General features: G+C 54.0%; 1 protein-coding gene across 1 annotated transcript in view; it reads left to right on the top strand.

The window, feature by feature from the left end:
- The first annotated feature begins 5,284 nt into the window (after positions 1-5,284).
- LOC119099988 (glucose transporter type 1) overlaps positions 5,285-18,773 on the top strand; it is a 28,146-nt gene continuing 14,657 nt past the window's right edge. Inside the window, exons 1-6 of the mRNA XM_037223108.1 lie at positions 5,285-5,331; positions 9,496-9,591; positions 10,214-10,374; positions 16,402-16,526; positions 17,219-17,334; positions 17,965-18,019. Coding sequence (XP_037079003.1) covers positions 9,544-9,591; positions 10,214-10,374; positions 16,402-16,526; positions 17,219-17,334; positions 17,965-18,019 — 505 coding nt within the window. The 5' untranslated portion in view covers positions 5,285-5,331; positions 9,496-9,543. The remainder of the gene's footprint in view (positions 5,332-9,495; positions 9,592-10,213; positions 10,375-16,401; positions 16,527-17,218; positions 17,335-17,964; positions 18,020-18,773) is intronic.

The raw sequence follows: 18,773 nt of genomic DNA, 5'->3' as shown, positions 1-18,773 counted from the left end.
TACGTCCAATCTTGTTGCATTTTAGGTAAAAAACTGCGTTCGTTCGGCCGGCTGTGCCCCATTGAAGCCTATGGGTTCCTTCGGAGCCAAGAGAAAAAGGACTACAACCGTGCCCCCCCCCCCCTCCTCCTCTGAATCCGCCCCTGGCACATGAAAAGATCTCGTCCAGGAGGCTGCCCGGCGGAGCGCCCCCATTTTGTGGAAGCCTCCGGAACTTCATGCCCTGGTTCAAAATCCGTGGCGTTGCCCCTGCCTGCACATGAGAAAGCATTGTGCCTATTTGTGTATGTCCCCCCCCCCCAGGGGACATGGTCCCCTCACTCGGCAAGTGTTGATAGTGACAGCGTTCTCTTTAGAGTGAGGACTGGGGCGAGTAGGTGCAAGGAAACAGAGCTTGCGGGGTAGGGTGTAGGCGTCAAAGGTTGGGAAATGGAATAGTTACGGGTAGGTTAAGAAACTAAGGCCAAGGGAAGCAGTGATGAAAATATGTCGTCGGAAACGAGGACTACTATCCGCGTCCTCTTGCACCTGCCTCAGGCTGTTCGCCAGCCGAGCATGTGGAAATAGGTGTCTCTGATCACGGCTTGCTCAGTCGCAGTAGATGTCGCTTAGCTCGCTCGCGCTAGCTCACAACGTGGCCTCAAGTGGGGCTGATTCTTGCATTATGTGTCATGCTGTGCATTTAAGAATGCGAATCAAATCATGTGGCAAATATTGTTGAATTGTATTTTAATCGCTAAACTGCAATCACTAACTGAGCAACAACAAAATCGCTGAAATGCAATTTATCATGTGGCCGATGCTACTTGGTGAGACCCCGAACAGTCCGCCTTGAGAACAAAGAAATTTGCTCCGAACCTCTCTTGCCTCGACCTTATCATAGTCAACAGCCTGGTATCTCGTCACGATTATATGACGCAGGGCAATGTCAGCACTGCGGTCTCCATTTCTTGGTCACGCCTTCTGGCAGTCTGGCATCAGCTGATTATGCAAGTTTGATTATATATATATATATATATATATATATATATATATATATACAGAGAGGCGCTTCAGTCTGGATAAATGCTTGCCTCATGGCCGGCTCGGAGCTGCGATGTTTTGTGTTTTGTCATAGCAAAGGTGGTGTGCTAGCGTCTGTGGCGAACCGGGCATTATATATATATATATATATATATATATATATATATATATATATATATATATATATATATATATATGCGTGCGTGGGTGCGTGCGTGCGTGCGTGTGTGTGATATAGTCTTGTGGGAATGCTTTATTTATGTTGACATCTTCAAACATTATGTCGGATGCAGGGGTGCTAGATGAAGCGGCTCTCTGTGGAAGACTCGGACTCATGGTGTCGGTTGCCGGTCCGCTGGGCCGGCCAAATCCGACCCCGCACAGAACTGTATGTGCTATATACTTTTTCAACGTCCATCCTTTCCCATGTACTGGGCGCCTGCAGGTCTACCGACCTCTGTGTTATACTGTCACCGATTGACTTCATTTTCATAAAAGTATTGGTAGCTCTGGCAGTGTGTTGAGAGATTTTCGGATATTCTCATGATCAGTTGTCCATACAGCCTAGTCTGGAGAACGAACTTCACGCCTTGCGCGGACTAGGATGCATGGAGCCACTGCTGCCGCCCCCTCGCAGCAGAGTTCTCGCCCAGCAGCACGTAGCCGCGGCACGAGCCAGGCCGATAACGGCCGAGCTACGTGGCGGGCGCAGTGCCTGCGGACAATGAGGATAATAACGCGCCCATCTCGACCCGCTCTATCGACCAGCCGGGCTGGCCGCAGACGCGGGACCACCGCGGCCAAGTGGGTCCCCGCCCCCACCAGCCTGTTGCTGGCCCGGGGCAGAATCCAACCTACGGGTCGGCCGAGAGTTCAATAAAAACACAATCTGTAAGTGGGTGTAGAACACAAGATATAAGCAGGTATTGCACACTGCATTGGTACCAGTGAGACATATTAGTATAAAACAAAGCATTGTTTTGCTGCACTGCTTGGGTACTATCAATGCATCCGCAGAGTTCGCAAAATTAGTTAGGGGAGGGAGAAGCAGTGAAAAATGACGCAGCCCGCCCCAAAATACGCCAACAGGTGCAACAAGAACCCGAAACGATGGTGAACTTTATACGGACGGACGTCATTATGCGCCCATGCGCCAGTATCGTCCACACACGGGATGCCATCTGGGGCCACTTAAAAAAGAAAGAAGTCATCAAAGGCTCATCAGAGCATGTATTTGAAACGTGCTCCAATGGTGTGACAATCCCTTTAGCAGTACCCATCAGGCATTCATTGTCACAAATGTGTTGTTGTGCTTCATTGTTAAGCTCGCTGCTAAGCACTTATGTTATGACATGACATATCTTCTTTATGATGTACTGTTGCTCAGGGGCAGTGCTACGGATTTTGTGTTGGGAGAAGGATTTTACATGGGGCCTGCTACAGGAGGGCTTCCTCCGCGGTGTCGTATTCAAGTGGAAGGGCACTGGGGGCATGACTGTTATATATATCATATCAAAGTAAAACTTGTCAACAGTCACAACATTTCAAAATTTGGATCTTCCAATCTTCCAGCAAAGGGTCTCGCTAATCTAAAGTAGGATCTTCTGTTCCAGAATGCAAAGAGTGACCTCCTAATTCAGAACAGATTAACAGAGGGGGTCTCCGAGTCTAGCCGAGGAGCCTTCCTGTCCAAAAACAGAGTATACCGATCCGGAACCGCCGTCATGTCATGCATGGAAGGGGTCGCCTGTTCCAGAAATGGGACCTCCCGGATAAAGAGGGTACCTCCTAGCCCAGAACGGGGACTCCCTTGAATTGGGCCTTCCGATGTAGAGCGTCAGTCAGATGATTCAGAGCATTGGCTCAAACAATCCTATTCATAAAAGTACATTCATGATCAAAAAAGTGGGTCTCTTGACAGGGTAAGGGTCTTCTCAACCCGATCCTTAACCCTCTACCTCAGTTGTGGGAGCCTCCTTGATCTGAACTTTGGTGCTCTACGGGTAGCTGCAATGGCTTTAACAGGGGCGAAGCTTCGCCAAATGATTGGGGGAGGTGGCGGTGAACGGTGAAAAATGGCCCAACCTGTCGCCAGAAGCTGTCAACAAACCGGATTCTCCCGGATTTTGTTCACTTTCTTCCCACAGTTGGGGGCTGAAGCCCAAGTTGGGGAGGGGCCTGAAACCTCCCAGCTGAATAGGAAACTCCACCCCTGGTCTTTGAATTAAAAAGGGGTACACCAAAATTGAGTTGGGGGGAGGAGGCAAAACATATTTTTGTCCCCCTGCTACGCTGCCACCATATTATAACTTTCACCAATGCTACGAATGTGGCAACCGCATCCTCATGACATTAAAATTGCAGTACTGTGTACCAAGTGGTCTGACCATGGTTCTGATGCTGATTATTAACAGGGAGGCACAAAGATAGTTATGTAAGCACGAGATCGAATGTAGCAAATAAGGAAATTTGTTCTCAATGAAGATGGTATATGTTTGAGCTGGGGCAGTAACATTTAAAGAACAGGATGGAGTGATAGTAACCAGCACTCATGAAGAACAATGGATCACTGGCAAAGTGCGCATGCCATAGCACTAGTTGTATCACACAACACTGAAGGTTGATCTCGCACATATGCGTACTCTTATGACATATGGCTTGATTGCCAACAAGGTGGACTGAATGCCAATAGCCAGGGGAAAGAAATTGCATTTACTGCCTTTATCGCAGTGCGTTGAGTTGAGACTCAAATTATATTACCCCCTCCAGCCATTCGATTTGACCTTTTTACCTATCAAAAACACGTAGCATTACTGTACAAATGAATCCTGGAAGATCCTGTAGCAAAATTTAAAGTTAGCAACATTCAAAATTATTTTCTGACATAATCTTCGAAAATCCTAGATCACAAAATCTGTTGTAAAAATTTCAAAAAGGTCCAAGATTCAAGAAAATCCTGTTACTTAATTTCAAAGCAGGTCGAGGATTCCAGTTAATGCCTTGACAAGATTTTAAAAAAGCATACTGGATTCTAGAGCATCTTCCACCAGAATTTTCACCATATCCAGGGTCCCAGAGGACACTTCGCCCAAATTTAAAACAAATGGCCTTGGATGCATCAGGATCTCGGATTCACATCTAACGGATCCAAGGTCTACGATATTTCCCTCATGTCCTTTCATATTGTCCCTGCTGGGGAAGCAATTTGATAAAAATGTAGATCGTAGCGCGTGCGCTTTGTTGCAAACCCCTCACATACCCAGACCTTTCCGCCCTCTGGTGCACCCGTTCAAAAGAGGCGCCCTTTCATCCCTCGGGAGCGCCCCTGCAGTCCTTCGGTCTCGTCAGGTCTGAGGAATGTGTTTACAGGCCTGGAGGAACTTATTTCACATCTCACATCGCCGATATTCTTAGGCCAGTGGCACATTACGCAGTCTGAGAATGTCACCAAATCTGACGGGTGCCTGCTCAGGTCCGCGGTGTCCCGTTAGGCACCCCAGACGCATCTCCGGGTCTGTGAAACACCTTCAGTCCTCCGAGACGCACTTCATTTACCCCAGGGCGTCTCAAAAGGGCGTCCTCACGAGGGCGTCGGAGGGCGTCTCAGAGGCGCCAGAGGGCGTCTCAGAGGGCGTCATCCTGACACATCGCGGCAGGGACCACAGCGCGATTGTTTTACGTGCGCGACACGCCCTCCGACCCCGTGTCGCTGGCAACGTGTGGTCCCAATGACCAGCCTGTGGGACGCCTACTGGCCAGCAGCAGTTACTCCCGATTGGAAAGCCACATCTCACACGGGAAGTGCAGCGGTCCAACGACCCCTGCCACCTCCAGAAGCTGCCCAGTGGTGCCCTCCCCCCTATCACCGTCGGACCGCCTGTGCCTTTCGTCGGCCTTGACTTGGCTTGCCGGCTGCCCACGCGATGCGCACTAGTAAACCTACGACGTGAGCGCAGCCGGGGCTCGCTGGGCGGCAGGTAGTCGCAGGGGAGGTCGGGTCGAGGCGGCATCCGTCGCTCGTCAGCGAGAGGTCTCGTAGGAGCCGGCCGGCCGGCCGTCCGAGGCCTCGAAACGTGTGCTGGTGACCGCGACCTCTGGACGATAGGGCCTCGATCGCCCCGCTGACGCGAAAACACGCCCGGAGCGCATCCCGCGCCGGTCGTGGACAGGGAGGAAAGTGCAGGCCGGTGGCGTTCGGGCTCTTACGCGCTGCAGCTTTTAACTGTACTTGCAGCTCGGCCGTCCCAAGATGGGCACGAAGCCGCAGATGAGCCCGCTGTTTTCGCGAGTCCTCCGTCGCCGAGGAAGGTAGGTGGGATGAGTGGCGTGCCCACGGGTGTCACATCAATATTGTCTCATTTAGACACCTAGTTCCTTCCGGTGAAGCGTTTCCTTCCGAAGACAGTGCCCTGTGCATGTCGAACTTTGCTCCGCTTGGTTTTAAAGGACGTTGCATTGCTCACCGATCTGCAACGTCACGATCGATCGGCTCGGAAATTAAAACCCATTCCGAGATACGCTATCCACCGAATCAACAGCGCCGCGGTTCATCCACCAGCCGCCAATGGTCCGGTGCAATTATCCGCCGCGCGTCACGTGGCTACCCCCGATATGAAGCGTGCCGCCCGGCGTGTCATCGCATGACACGGGGCTCTCGCCGACCCGCGCTACTCCGTGCTCGTGACACCAGGACCGACTCGGTGGCACGCTTGCACGGCGCACGTGTCACGTGACGGACGCTGCGTCACGCGATGTCGATCTTCGGCCGTGGAGGTCACTCAGTGCCCGTGTCCGGACCGGGCGGCAAGATAAGCCGGCGCTGTCACAGGGTCCGAACGTAACGCACCGATCGGCACGTCTGGATGCCACGGAGCCCCCTGCAGCGGGGGCGCCGCTCGGGGTGTGTGGGCTGGTCCCGTGGTCCGTGTCGCGCGGGCAGTGTGTTTGTTTTGTTTGGCAGGAAACCAGCGGCCAGGGAAGGATTACGTTCTGCCGTTGAGCACAGTATGACGAGTCATCCCTCCGTCATGTAAACACAGTTTTGTAAACGGTTGGTTTAACGAAGGATGTGTTTACATAAACAGGATGCCGATATCGCGCTAAAAGACGTCATTTGGCGTGCGGACATGAAGCCTCTGGTTGCGAAGACAAGTCTTGTCCCGTTTTTTCGCGGCGCCGTTGGAGGTCAAGAGAACAGCTGTCGGTACGCGTCAGGCGCCAGTCGGTCCAGACGAGTCCAGACGTTCAGACGTGGAGCCCGAACAGAGCATGGACGTCCGCCGCCACGACGGACAACCTTTCACTCTCGGGCTGGAAGTCCCGGTTCTGCGTGGACGGTGCGGGGCCGCTCACTTCGCGCCCTGACCGGTCGCGGTTCCGACAGAGCCCAGCCAGCCCGCCCCGACCCGATGCGACGCGGGATGTGTTGACGACACCCCGACCCGACCCGAGCGGACTTTGGGCGGACCCGAAGCGACCTGGTCAGGTTTGACCTCGCGTGACCGGACCCCGAGCTGACCCGATGTGATCTGGTAACACCCGAACCAGGTGGAGACAGTACTGGTCTGACATGATGTGACCCCACCCATCTTCAGCGGATCTGAAAAGAGCAGGTCCGACCCGATTCGACTTCACCTCACATGACCTGTTTTGGGCAGGGAATCCTAGGATTTTAGTCATTCTATGGAACGTCTCAGGCTGGTTATTGTTTCCATCACGCGAGGCGCGACTCGGCGTGTAGGTGCAATTCATTTGCGTAGTGAGGGCATTTGGACTGACGTATAAGGACGCATCACTCGCGTGCTTTGGCCTCCGGGTAGTCGTGCTGTGACCTCTGGACGTCTGATGGGCAGTCGTGCTGTGACCCCTGGACGTCTGATGGGCAGTCGTGCTATGATCTCTGGACGTCTGATGGGCAGTCGTGCTGATCTCTGGATGTCCGATGGGCAGTCGTGCTGTGACCTCAGGACGTCTAATGGGCAGTCGTGCTGTGACCTCTGGACGTCGGCGGTCGTGCTTCTGCCCGGTGGGCGGAGCTCAGTGTGTGTTTGATGGAGCATAATGGCTGGGTCGGATGGCAGGCGGGGGTGCTGATTCGCCGAACTGGAGGGTTCCGTCGGTTGAAATATGAGGGTGCAATTAATGTGTCACTACTGATGACTGATTGAATATGATTGATGACGGTGAAAGAGCAAAGCCGACATACCCGACGCTAATAGCAAAACAGCTCACATGTTCTACGTGCAAACTATTTACCCATTTCTCGCAGAGGCATACAAGCATCCGTCAAAAGCTGTCTGGGAGGCCAATCGAAATTTCCCAGCGATGCTTGAACTCAGATTTTGCGTCCTGGGGAGTGAGAGCAAAAAATGTAAAAGCACCGAGCATAGTGAGGATGTAAATACCTATCCACAAGCACGATGTACACAATCGCATTGCAGGGTTATTCTGTAACAATGGTTAACCTTAAATGCATTGCACTAACACGTTTCAGTGACCACGACAGAGAACTAAGAAGCAACATCTGATAGTGTTTAAAGTTTCTGCATTTCTGGGTATCATGAAATATTGCGTTCCATCCTCCCAGCATAGTTTGTTTCATGCATGCATGCGATTTGTACTTTCCCGAACTAGAAACCAGTTACAGTAACAATAACAGCATTAAGTGTATTTATTACATTATCTCCCAGATGGTATGCATGGGCTGCGAAGAAAGTTTTGTGGTGGTTTTCAGGCCACTCCATTAAAAACGCAGTGCATTGTTTATCAGACACCTCAAGGTGAGATCCAAGGTAACACGGTGCATACCAACCTTGCAGAAAGGTTATCTGGGGCGTCATGATACCACTGCTGCCGTGCGGATGTCGTTGCAGCAGAAGCAATAGATCAGTGCCCCGATAACTGTCAATCCCGACCTCTTGAGTAAACGCTGCGTCAAGCAGTCGGTATCGGCGATACCTTTTCACGCACGATAGCTTCGATCAAGAAGTGTCTTCGGCGTGTGGACCAGCACCTGCAGCACCAGCACCCGCATACACTACTGTACAGACAACCCCGCCCGTCGGCAGCGGCGGGCCCACCCCAGCTGTTCTGCACACAGCTGGACGTGTGCAGAACCATTTGAAGTTCGCCACAAATGCTGTCCTTGTTTCGAAATCCTGGCGTCTGTGGAAGCGGCGCCATGGACACGCGCGTCTTCTTGCTTCCAATGGTCGGTCTTGTCTCGCCATGAGAAAGAAAGGTCTTAAGCTGAGAAATTGAATTGTTCGTGTTATTGGCCAAACTGGGCAAACTGAGCAACCAAACTGAACAAAAGGGTGGTGATGTAGAAGAGCGCAATTATAAATGGCAATATATCTGGCTTGATGAGAACTACAAGCGCGTCATAAAGGTGACACTGAGATCGTAATGCGTAGCGGCGTTTGCGTGGAAATGTCGTCGAAATATATGCTCTATTGCATTAGATGCCATGCATGTTTGTGTATCCCGCTTGTGTGTCCTGATGCGAAGTACCCACCCAGTCCAATGAAAACCTCACCCCAAGGTCAGCACCTTTGACCCGCTCTATGTTGCCTGAAGCATAGGTCTGGGGTAGCGCGCGTAGTTTCGCAGAATGAGGTAGGTGGACCTAACAGTGAGCAATGGCGAAACCCTCCCCTCCAAATGCGCCAATAAATTGACTTCCCCGGGTTTGGCGTGCTTTCTTCTCAAAGCTGGACGGGGATGCAGCAAAAGTTACGGGCAGGGCTGAAGTCCTCCTATGTCATTACTACACTTGACATGCGATATATGACATCTTCACGCGCCACAACGTACTTCATCTCATTTTATATGATATCATAACGAATAAGCGTCATTTGTATTAGACTAGGTTATATGTATTCGCAAATATGTGGGGATACGCCGTATTTGTACGCGCGCCAGTTTGCCAGCAACATCAGCGCTAAGGGCCTAAGGAGGCGCGCATGCGCCTGGTGTTCGCTAGGTCTTCCGGCCCGTTCAGCAGACCGCTGTCTGGTCTGAGTCTGGCCCCAGTCTGAGTGCAATACTTGGACTGCTGTATCGGCAGAGAAAGCGTACATGGGCGGGTGGATTGTTATTAGTGGTGGTGACCGGGGTGAGGCCTGAGCACAAAAGAAATCAAAAGAAAGGCGCTCTGTGTTACGTGTTGAAAAAACCCTTCGGTCGCGGGTTCGCCATCTCGACATGCGACACGCGGCATCGGTTCTCTAATTTTGACGAATGTTTGTCGGATAGGGCCACTTATATTTCGGCTCTGAGATGGCATCATGTTCAAGTTACCTCGCTTACTGAGAATAACAATTTTGGTCGCACCACATTTATGTGTACATATTTGTGGCGACGCGTCCTGGGGCCAAAAACACCAGATGACCGACATGCATCGAAGCCGGACCGACTAGTTTTGGTATCTTATGACAGGCACGGTCTACTTACATGCTGTCTTTTCCACAGGGCCTGACGCTGTTCCTGGTGTCGGCCATTTTCTCGGCCGTGCTGGGCATGTTCCAGTTCGGCTACAACACCGGCGTCATCAACGCCCCTCAGCACGTGAGTGAGAGGGGGGCCTGCCGCGGTCAGGTGACCTCGCAGGTCACGTGACTGCGCCATCGGGCTGTGGGGTCACGATAGGCAGCATTTTGGGCGCTGCGCCGGGGCTGCACAGTCATGACCTCGGGGAAATTCCTTCGTCGGCGGCAGCCCGGCGAGCGCGCCGCAAAAAATAGGAACGGCTGATAACTATCTTGGGTCGAGGATGATGGTAAACGCCAATTGATACCCGTGTGCCGGGTTCTGCACACCGAAAATGCAGGCCGTTTGCATGCACCATTATTCGCCGACGAGGCCTGCCGCTAAAGACTAACTGATGAGCAAACAGGAATGTTGTGCATGTCGGATAAGCAGTCTGTGGTCGGCACGCAGCAGCTTAAGCTGTCCCGTCCCAGAAAACTGCACGTCATGCTGAGGTGACATGAGCGGACCAGTGCTCTGGTCCTCTCTTGGTGCGGACCAACTGAAGATTGCCATGTTCTCGCTGTTTTCCGAGATGGGTCCCGGGATGTCACCCTGCGCAGCTCGTCGCGCGTTCTTTCCGTGCTGGTGCGTCACATTGTGCTCCTGTCGTGTCGGGCTGCTGGCCGCGTGATGGAATCGGCCGTCGCGTGCGTTTCAGATCATCGAGGATTTCATAAAGAACGTGTGGCTTACCCGGTATGGCACGACGATACAGAGCTCGACGCTCGACTTCGTGTGGTCGGTGGCCGTGTCCATATTCGCCATCGGGGGCATGGTCGGCGGCTTCTCAGGGGCCTACATTGCCAACCGGTTCGGCAGGTCAGTACGCACTACGGCCCGATCAAGACTGGCAGGTCTCCCCCAGCAGGATTAAAGTCACTCGTAATTCTTAGATCCCGACTGGGAAACTTATTTACCACGGGGGTCTCGAACAATGGCCGACAATCTGAAAACCCCACAATTAGCAGTAGCATCTTGTAATGGTCAACACCAGACAGTGGTGCAGATAAGGGGCACCTGCCCCCTCCCCTCCGTAGGTCCCGGTGGTCCGTCGAGGCTCCTCGGAGCCACGATTAAAGGCCCCAAGGGCCGGAAGGAGGTCGTATTAAGGGGTCTCGGCCCGCAGGGCCGATACCCCTTATCAGATTAGAATCAGATTAGAAGCCCCCTTTGCCCTGCTTTGGAGCTTCTGGGTCCATGAGGGCCTCTATATCGCGGTCAGGCGCCTCCAGCACTGAACGGTCGGCCCCACACCGGTCTAGCCTAAGAGCCCATGTCCAAAGTAGGGACAAGACTTGAGCTCACAATTTACATTGGGCTGGGATGCTGGGTCAGTGAGGCCCCCTCCCCCTGTGTCAGCGAGGGGTCCACAATGCCTGACGAGGGGCCTTGGGTAGGCAAGGGGCCCGCAGTAGGTTAGAGGCTAAGGCCCTATTGGAGGACCGGAGGTCTGAATTCCTGGCCGTGGGTCACCTTAAAGACCCGGCCTCCAGGGCTGGGAATAAGTGTCAGACAGATGGCCTCTTGCACCGCTCGGGGACCCCCTGGGGAAATACAAGCCCTCATGTTGACCAGAAATCGCCAACACCAAGCAATCTGTGTCATGTCGGGTTGAGCCGATGGACTTACTTGCCAAGCAGGGACTGAGGCCAAGCCCACAATTTACATTGGTCAGGAACCGTGAAGTAATGAGAGGTCGCGGTGCCGGCCAGGGGGCTCGTAGCGTTTTAACAGGGTGCATGCGTCGGCAGGGGCCCCCGAGTCGGCCAGGGGATAATTTTCTGAACAGGGACAGGGACGGGACCTCGAATGCCCAAAGGGCCTCTTGCGTTGGTCACAACGCTTTGGCAACGAATGGCACATGAGAACTTATGCCGAGAGTGCACAAGAAGACAACGAAAGGTTCCTGTGTCAGTCGCAGGCCCGATACCCAACGTGGAGCCGCACACCCCAGTTCAGTGGAGGGCCGTTGAACCGAACTGGAGTATCTGGGCGATTATTTAACCCCTTGCATATATTTTTGCGTCAATGAGAGCCCCTGCATGGTTTGGGACTAACTGTCCAGGTCAAAGGGCCTCCCGCGTCAGCGAGGGGAACCATTGTATGATGTATCTATCACCCAAGGGCCTCCGGATCGACTTTGGGATCCCTACGTGTTGCCAGAATGGCAGCCGATAGGCACCCCGCGCTGGGACGGAATGACATCTCAGCCTTTGGCCTAAACCGATTATGTACCCCTGGTGCTCATTTCACGAGCCCCTTGCCCGTAACTGGCAGTGGGTCGCATTTGTGTCAATAGAGTGGATCGATATTGTCTCAGAAACAAAGGCCAACCCGTTTTTGCCTTAGCACGTTTGTCCTTTCGCAGAATTGGCTAGTGAAACCAATGACACACCACGTTTTGGGCCTGCGTGTTTGCTACCTTAGGAGCAAGAACAGCAATGGTCGGGGTTGCTGTTTCCGTGGAACCGAACGGCGCCGGCTGCTTCAGATAACACCAGGCACCAGTTCAGATAACACCAGTTCTTCAGATAACACCAGTTCAGATAACACCAGGCGGGCGCACGTGGGCGCGCCAAAACGGCCGCCGTGAAATAATGTCTCTGAAAGTCTTCCAAAATAATTGGCATCAGTCAAATGTTAGATTGCAGCATATATTTTGCCAGTATAGTTTTGAAGACCGTCATCCGAGCAGATAAGCAGCTAAGGCAACACAAATAATAGTGATCTTACCTTTAGTCTTGCAGTTTCAGCACCAGATCCAGTATTAATTCGCGGTGCTGTAAATGCTAATCCGTTCAGTTCGAGGTGCTTATACGTAATCCGTGCTGTGAATTCGTCCTATGTAATTCGTCCTAATAATCCGTCCTAGTTAAATAAGGTAAAAATAGAAACAAAACGGGGAAAATTGTGCTCTAGAAATTAAACGGGCCATATTCAGTGCCTGGGGGGGGGGGGGGGGGCTGGGCTGTCAGCATCAGGGGGAAATATTGCACATTGCTTTTTGATTGCTTACCCTCCCCCTTATCAAGACCCTAGGTGCGACCCTCGCCACCGAATGCTTGGAGAACAGCTTTCTCTCCCGAAGCACACGGCGAAGTAAGCGTTTGACTGGCGGCTCACGTGCCTTTACCCAGCCATTGGACTGGAAATAGCCGGCAGCTGTTCGAGAGAACCTCCATGAAATGTGTACCACAGGTTGGGCTGCTCATGACAGGCCTGCACCCCTGGACATCTTAGTCTCATGAAGGGAACGGAATTGTTCTGATGCTTGTATAAAGAAACAGATGTATTCACTAAAGGAATTATCTGCGCAGTTACAGAACATCGCTCTAGTGTAATCAGCTAAATCACCTCGGGTTGCGTTGTTCTGTTCGGGGGTAAAGATATGTGCTTCGCTTCTCAGGTGATTTAACCCATTACCCATATATATATATATATATATATATATATATATATATATATATAAACAATTAAAGAACGCATTACACAAATCACATGATATTGCTGCCTTCACTCCCCTTTTGTTTTGCTGCTACGACATTGAAAGTTAGATGCAATGTACTATGTAAATATCAAAATATATGCTTGATGAAGTACATATGTAAATATGAGTATTTTGTGGAAAATGTAAGATGGTGCTATTTTCTCATCGTCGTTACCTTCATCGTCATCGGGCACTAGCCCACACTCCAGCTTGTTTTATACGATGCTGCGCAGCTAATTTCCAAAAGAAAACACATCCTTTATGCACTTCTTGATGTACATATGTCTAAACCAACGTTACCAGAACTCGTGTTTAAGGAAATAATACTGACGTGACTGGTGGTTACCTCCAGCGAACAGTGGAGGATCATGTCACTGGAGCGAAATCAGGTTGTGTAGCGTGTGTGGAAGTCCGCCTCGATTGCTTTTAGAGCAAAACAAATCCGTGTCATCAATATGACCTACTAGGACCGTGCAGGCACGTGTCACACATGATGGCAACTAAGCGTTTGTTTGTGAACACAACCCCGACATCCCTAGCGTAGGCATTCTCTGCACATTGGGGCAGGCATCCCGCCAGTGCTTACTTGCGGAATATTGTCGCAGTCATGCCGCAAAAATAAGGGATCGGGCTCAGGCATTTTGGGTACAGGATCTGGACATCACATTTTGTCAGCATCTTGACATTTTGGTTAGATGGTCTGTAGAGGTCTCCCTGGTTAATCTTAAGTTAGCGTACTGGCTGATCCCATCACGCTGATGGACCAGTTGGGGCTGACCAATTGCATCACGTTGATGGACCAATTGGGGCTGGCCGATCGCATCACGCTGATGGACTAGTAGGGGTTGGCCGATCGCATCACACTGACGGACCAGTTGGGGCTGGCCGATTGTATGACACTGATGGACCAGTTGGGGCTGGCTGATCGTATCACGCTGAGGGTCCAGTTGGAGCTGGTCTATTGTATGACACTGATGGACCAGTTGGGGCTGGCTGATCGTATCACGCTGCCGGACCATTTGGAGCTGTCCGATCGCATCACGCTGACGGGTCAGATGGGGTTGGCTGGCTGACTTTCACAAGTTTTGGCCATCCCTCCGACGTTGCCAGAAGAGCCGCCGCATTGCTGCATTTTACTCTAGCGGATCCAGTGGGGGCGGGGCTGTCCTTGTTCGTCCTGTTTGGCCTTCACGCCGGTGGCATTCCTCAGAAGAGCATATCTTGTTTTTGCGACTGACACCGGCGGCCGGCTCCGTGGTTGGCCGCCGATGCCCGCCGGCGGCCGGTAAAGGGCTGGTCGGTTATATAACGGTTACGTAATCCGCTCGCCGTCACCGCGGCGGTGCACGAGACGCCGGCATCCGAGGCTGTCCGGGGTAACCTCGCGCTCTGAAGGTTGTCACAACAGCCGCGCCCGTCACTTACCCGGCTGGTTGCGGCAGGACATCCGGGCAGGTGTCGGGCCCTGACGACCGGTGCCCCCCCCCCCCCCCCCCCGCCCCCCCCCGCCCCCCCCCTCCTCCCACAAGCGGGCCGGCCGCTCAGAGGACAGGCTGCCGGCCGTGGGATGCGCCGACGACGGCGACTCGTGCGTCGAGAGCGACGCGGAATGCTCCTCGTCCCCTGCCCCCATGTCCCACATGGCCCGACCTCCTGACGGTCTGGCGGGACGCCCACGCCTGACGCATGGGCGGAACGGCCGAGACTGGAGATCTTCTGAGACTGGAGGCCTTACCCATCCGCCCCCTGGAGCCGCGGCTTTTACACCGGGTCTGCGGGTGCCGTGATGTTGAAAAGGGAATGCTCCACATTTGATGATTTTTAAACAAGCAACAGATATGATGAAATAGGCTTAATTATAATTATTGGTATATTTTGAAGTGAAAAAGACTGCTCTAAACAACGCCATCTTTCTGTTAAGTAAATATGCTCTTCAGTACAGCCTTGTTTGATTACGTAATCGTACATTGCACAACATGGATTGAGAGCCAGTTGACGCGGCCGTTTTATCTGGAAATTGTTCTTACGAACGCCAGATAAAGACGACTGAACAATTATACATATCTTGGTCTTAATCGCCGAATGGCCACGGAAGAGCAGGATTTGAATGACGTCATGACGGCTCCATGGATGCCTGGGTGACATTGAAAAAGTCTCCGCGAAATACCTTTTTTCATCTTTGTGGGCATTTAGCTGAGAAATTAGAGGGGTTTAGGTGCTTAAGAATGGGGGACTGTGAACTGCGCCGGATAATCTTCAAGATGGCTAGTTCGGTTCAAAACCCCATAAATTGTGTAGCATTCCCTCCCATACCTAAAATTCAAATGCAGTTCCAAATGATTTAAAAATACCACATCTTTGGTGGTAAAGGATGATCGGTCAGCGCAGTTCTCCCCGAAGACATCTCCTGACACGGGCTGTCCTGCTCTTTTTCTGCCGCTCTTACTGTCGTGGTATGGGCGTGTATTGCTGGCAGGGGGCGGGGCGGGGTGGGGGAGGGCGGGTTAGTCCAGGGCGCCTGACGGATCGACCGGCTGCTGGGAGCTGGGATACAGGCCACGCCGGCCGCGGCCGGAGCGCCCGTTTCAATGCGGGGTGTGACGTGCATGTACATACGTGCATACAGCGGTAATAACATACCCTTCAGTGTATGTGCAAGCGAACGCTTGTAGTGAACTACGCTCCTGCCCGTGCAGGGTTCGAACATGGCCTTGTGGCACGGAAAGGGACGGAGATAGTGCTGTTATTGTAGAGTGCATGTGCATGGCGAGTGGCAGCTGCTCCGCCGGGCCTCCTGCAGCAGACATGCCTCCCCCCCCCCCCCCCCGTTAGAACCGTGCGCCGCGCTGTGATGTGAACATTTTCATAAACACTCCATAACGCTTCCGCTTAATTCGAGACGAGCTGAAGCCATCGTTGACCTTTTCGCGCTTAATTGAGTACGGATTTAGGTGTTGGTGACCTTTTCGTCGTCCCACCGCGGTCATTAAGATCACGCTTGCTCGCCTCCTCACCCGCGAGGGAGATCTGTACAGGCGGTATCGACAGCGGCAGCCGGCCAGACATCTGTGCCATCGACCGTGGTATGATTATTTATTGACCTTTTTCCTATGATCAAATTATTACATCGCCTTGAATGGCGTCATCAGTTAAATACGCTGGGTGGACAGCGAAATGCAGGCGTGCGCGGACTGGCACGGTTCGTGCACCACGTTCTACAGCAGGATCAGACAGTCAGCATGTGCCGGTCGGCGTTGTCATGTCCCGATCTCCGGGCTAGGAGCAGCGGAAGCTCTACCCGGGCGCCTTCCGCGACGTCGGGCACGTCGCGCCGTACCGACGAGTGCTGCTGCTTCCAGGAAGGGCGGCCTGCTGCTGAACGACCTCGTCGGCATTGTGGGCGCCGGCCTGATGGGACTCAGCCACCTCTCCTCGTCGTTCGAGATGCTCATCATCGGCCGACTTGTGATCGGCTACAACTGCGGTCAGTAGGGCGGAGCGCGCGAGCCGCGGAGGCCAAAGCCGAGCCGACGCTAAGATTAGATGTGCAATGGCGCACTTGGAAAGGAATGTGTCCATACGTCAAGGTCCAGGGCACTTCTGTGCGCATCCGAGAGCGCTGCTTACAGACGAGTCGGGGGTTTTGGTTACAGAACAGACGGAGTCCTGGAATGTGGGGTGCGGCTGCGCTTGGTATGTTCATGCTGGTCCCTGCAGTATGCGGAGGCACTAATATGAACGTTATAGTCCGTGAAGCTAGTTCTGACAACGCCAGAATTACAAAACGCCCGCAAGGTTATGGTCGCTAAAATGTGTGTGTTATGTAAACCCCGCTCGCGGTTATCCCATGCGCGAGTCAGGTGCAGGAACTCCCAGGCTGCGGCGCTCTCGGACGACTCTGTCTTCAGCCCGAAGTATTGACGGCGGCCACGTCTGTCGTCAGTGGGACGAGCGTCGGGCTTTGTCGATAGCGCGTGCGTTCGCGCAACGCCGACGCCGCTGCTGACGACACGGCGCCGCGACCCTCTCCGCCGGCGGCGGGGAACGGTCCCAGTCGGACACCATGACCGCGGCCCGGGGCGCACCGACAGCCATTGTCCGCTGCGCCGCTTTGTCTCGAGTGTTGACTCTCGCCAAGTCCGTGCGCTGGACTAACGCGTCCGCCCCCTCCCCCAGGCCTGAGCACGTCGCTGGTGCCCATGTACGTGTCGGAGATAGCGCCGGTGAACCTGCGCGGCGGCGTCGGCATCGTCAACCAGCTGGCGGTCACCATCGGCCTCCTGCTGTCTCAGGTACTGACGCTGACTGACACTGACACTGGCACTGACTCAGACACTGACACTGATGCTGTCACTGACGCTGACACCGCCACCGCCACCGCCACCGCCACCGCCACCGCCACCAATATTAACACTGGCTGCGACACAGACACCGATACTGACACTGATACCGAAACCGATACCGACACCGACACCGACACCGACACCGACAACCGACAACCGAAACCGACACCGAAACCGACACCGACACCGACACCGACAACCGACACCGACGCCGACGCCGACGCCGCGCCGATGCCGACACCGACACTGACGCTGCCGCCGGCTGAGGGGCGGGCGGCGGCGGCCATCGGCGGGGCGGTCAGCATCGACCCCTCTCGAACTCGATCGATCGCGCCTGGGACCGGCTGACAGAGGCGAGAGGTCGGGTGATTTTGACCGCTCCGAACCAGCCGACGGTTATGTCGAAGTGCCGTCTGTCAGCGCCTGAGACGCAGACTCGATGGCTGCCGCGTCCTCTTTTGAAGAGCGCTGACTGACGGCTCGAATGACTGTCGAGTTTGTGTGTGTATGGCTCACCGGCCAGTGCCAATGTCCCGCACGTGTCGGCTCGATGGCTGGTCTGAACGGCCGTCGTTGCAGGTGCTCGGTCTGACTCAGCTGCTTGGCACGGACGACGGCTGGCCCCTGCTGCTAGGTGAGTGCGCCGCCGACGGTATCGCCCGGCCACGGTTGCCAGGCGGCGTTAGTCTGCGGTGTCAGATCCAGTCCAAGTTTTGCCCCACTCATCGGCGCACTTGAGCCTGCTATCGCGTGCGCGTGTGCCCCAGCGCTGCCAGTCAGCGACCGTCAGTGCCCCCTCCCCCTCCCCCCCCCCACCCTGTGCGCTGTCACGCGGCGGACTGTCAACCCGGACTGAAATCACGCCGAACCCACAACGATACGAAACTGATCGTGCACCTATGCCGTGCAGGCACCATACAGGTTCCATCTCTCACGGATCCGATCCCGCTCGCGTCGGTCCCACACAGACCCTGCATTAGTCCTGTGCCAAACCCCCGTGCCGGTCGTGAGAAGCTCTCCTGTGCTGATCCTATGTGGAAGTCGATCCGATCTCAGGCTGATCTGGTGCCGACTTCGCGTCTGTCATCGATGGACGCTGGAGGCCCGTGCCGACGTTACTCGCGCCGGTCCCGTACGGACCCTGTGCCGGCACCATGCTGACTGCTGAGCCCATACCTTCACCATACTCGTCTCTTCCGGACCTGTGCTGACAGCGTACGGACCCTGTCCTGACCTCGTGCCGGCGCCTTGCGGACCCTGTGTTGGGGCTGCGTTCCTGTCAGCACCACAGATAGTGGCTCGCGCTCGTACATGTGGCGCCTGACATCGGAGCACTGGCTGCAGGGCAGGTCCTCTGACCTCCGCGCTCTCCGTGGGAGAATGGGCGT

This window comes from Pollicipes pollicipes, unplaced genomic scaffold, assembly GCF_011947565.3.
Source record: "Pollicipes pollicipes isolate AB1234 unplaced genomic scaffold, Ppol_2.1 Scaffold_4881;HRSCAF=5763_pilon_pilon_pilon, whole genome shotgun sequence".
NCBI classification, from domain to species: Eukaryota; Metazoa; Arthropoda; class Thecostraca; order Pollicipedomorpha; family Pollicipedidae; genus Pollicipes; species Pollicipes pollicipes.
Note: the sequence above shows the minus strand (reverse complement) of the source record. Positions and strands in the feature narration are given on the sequence as shown.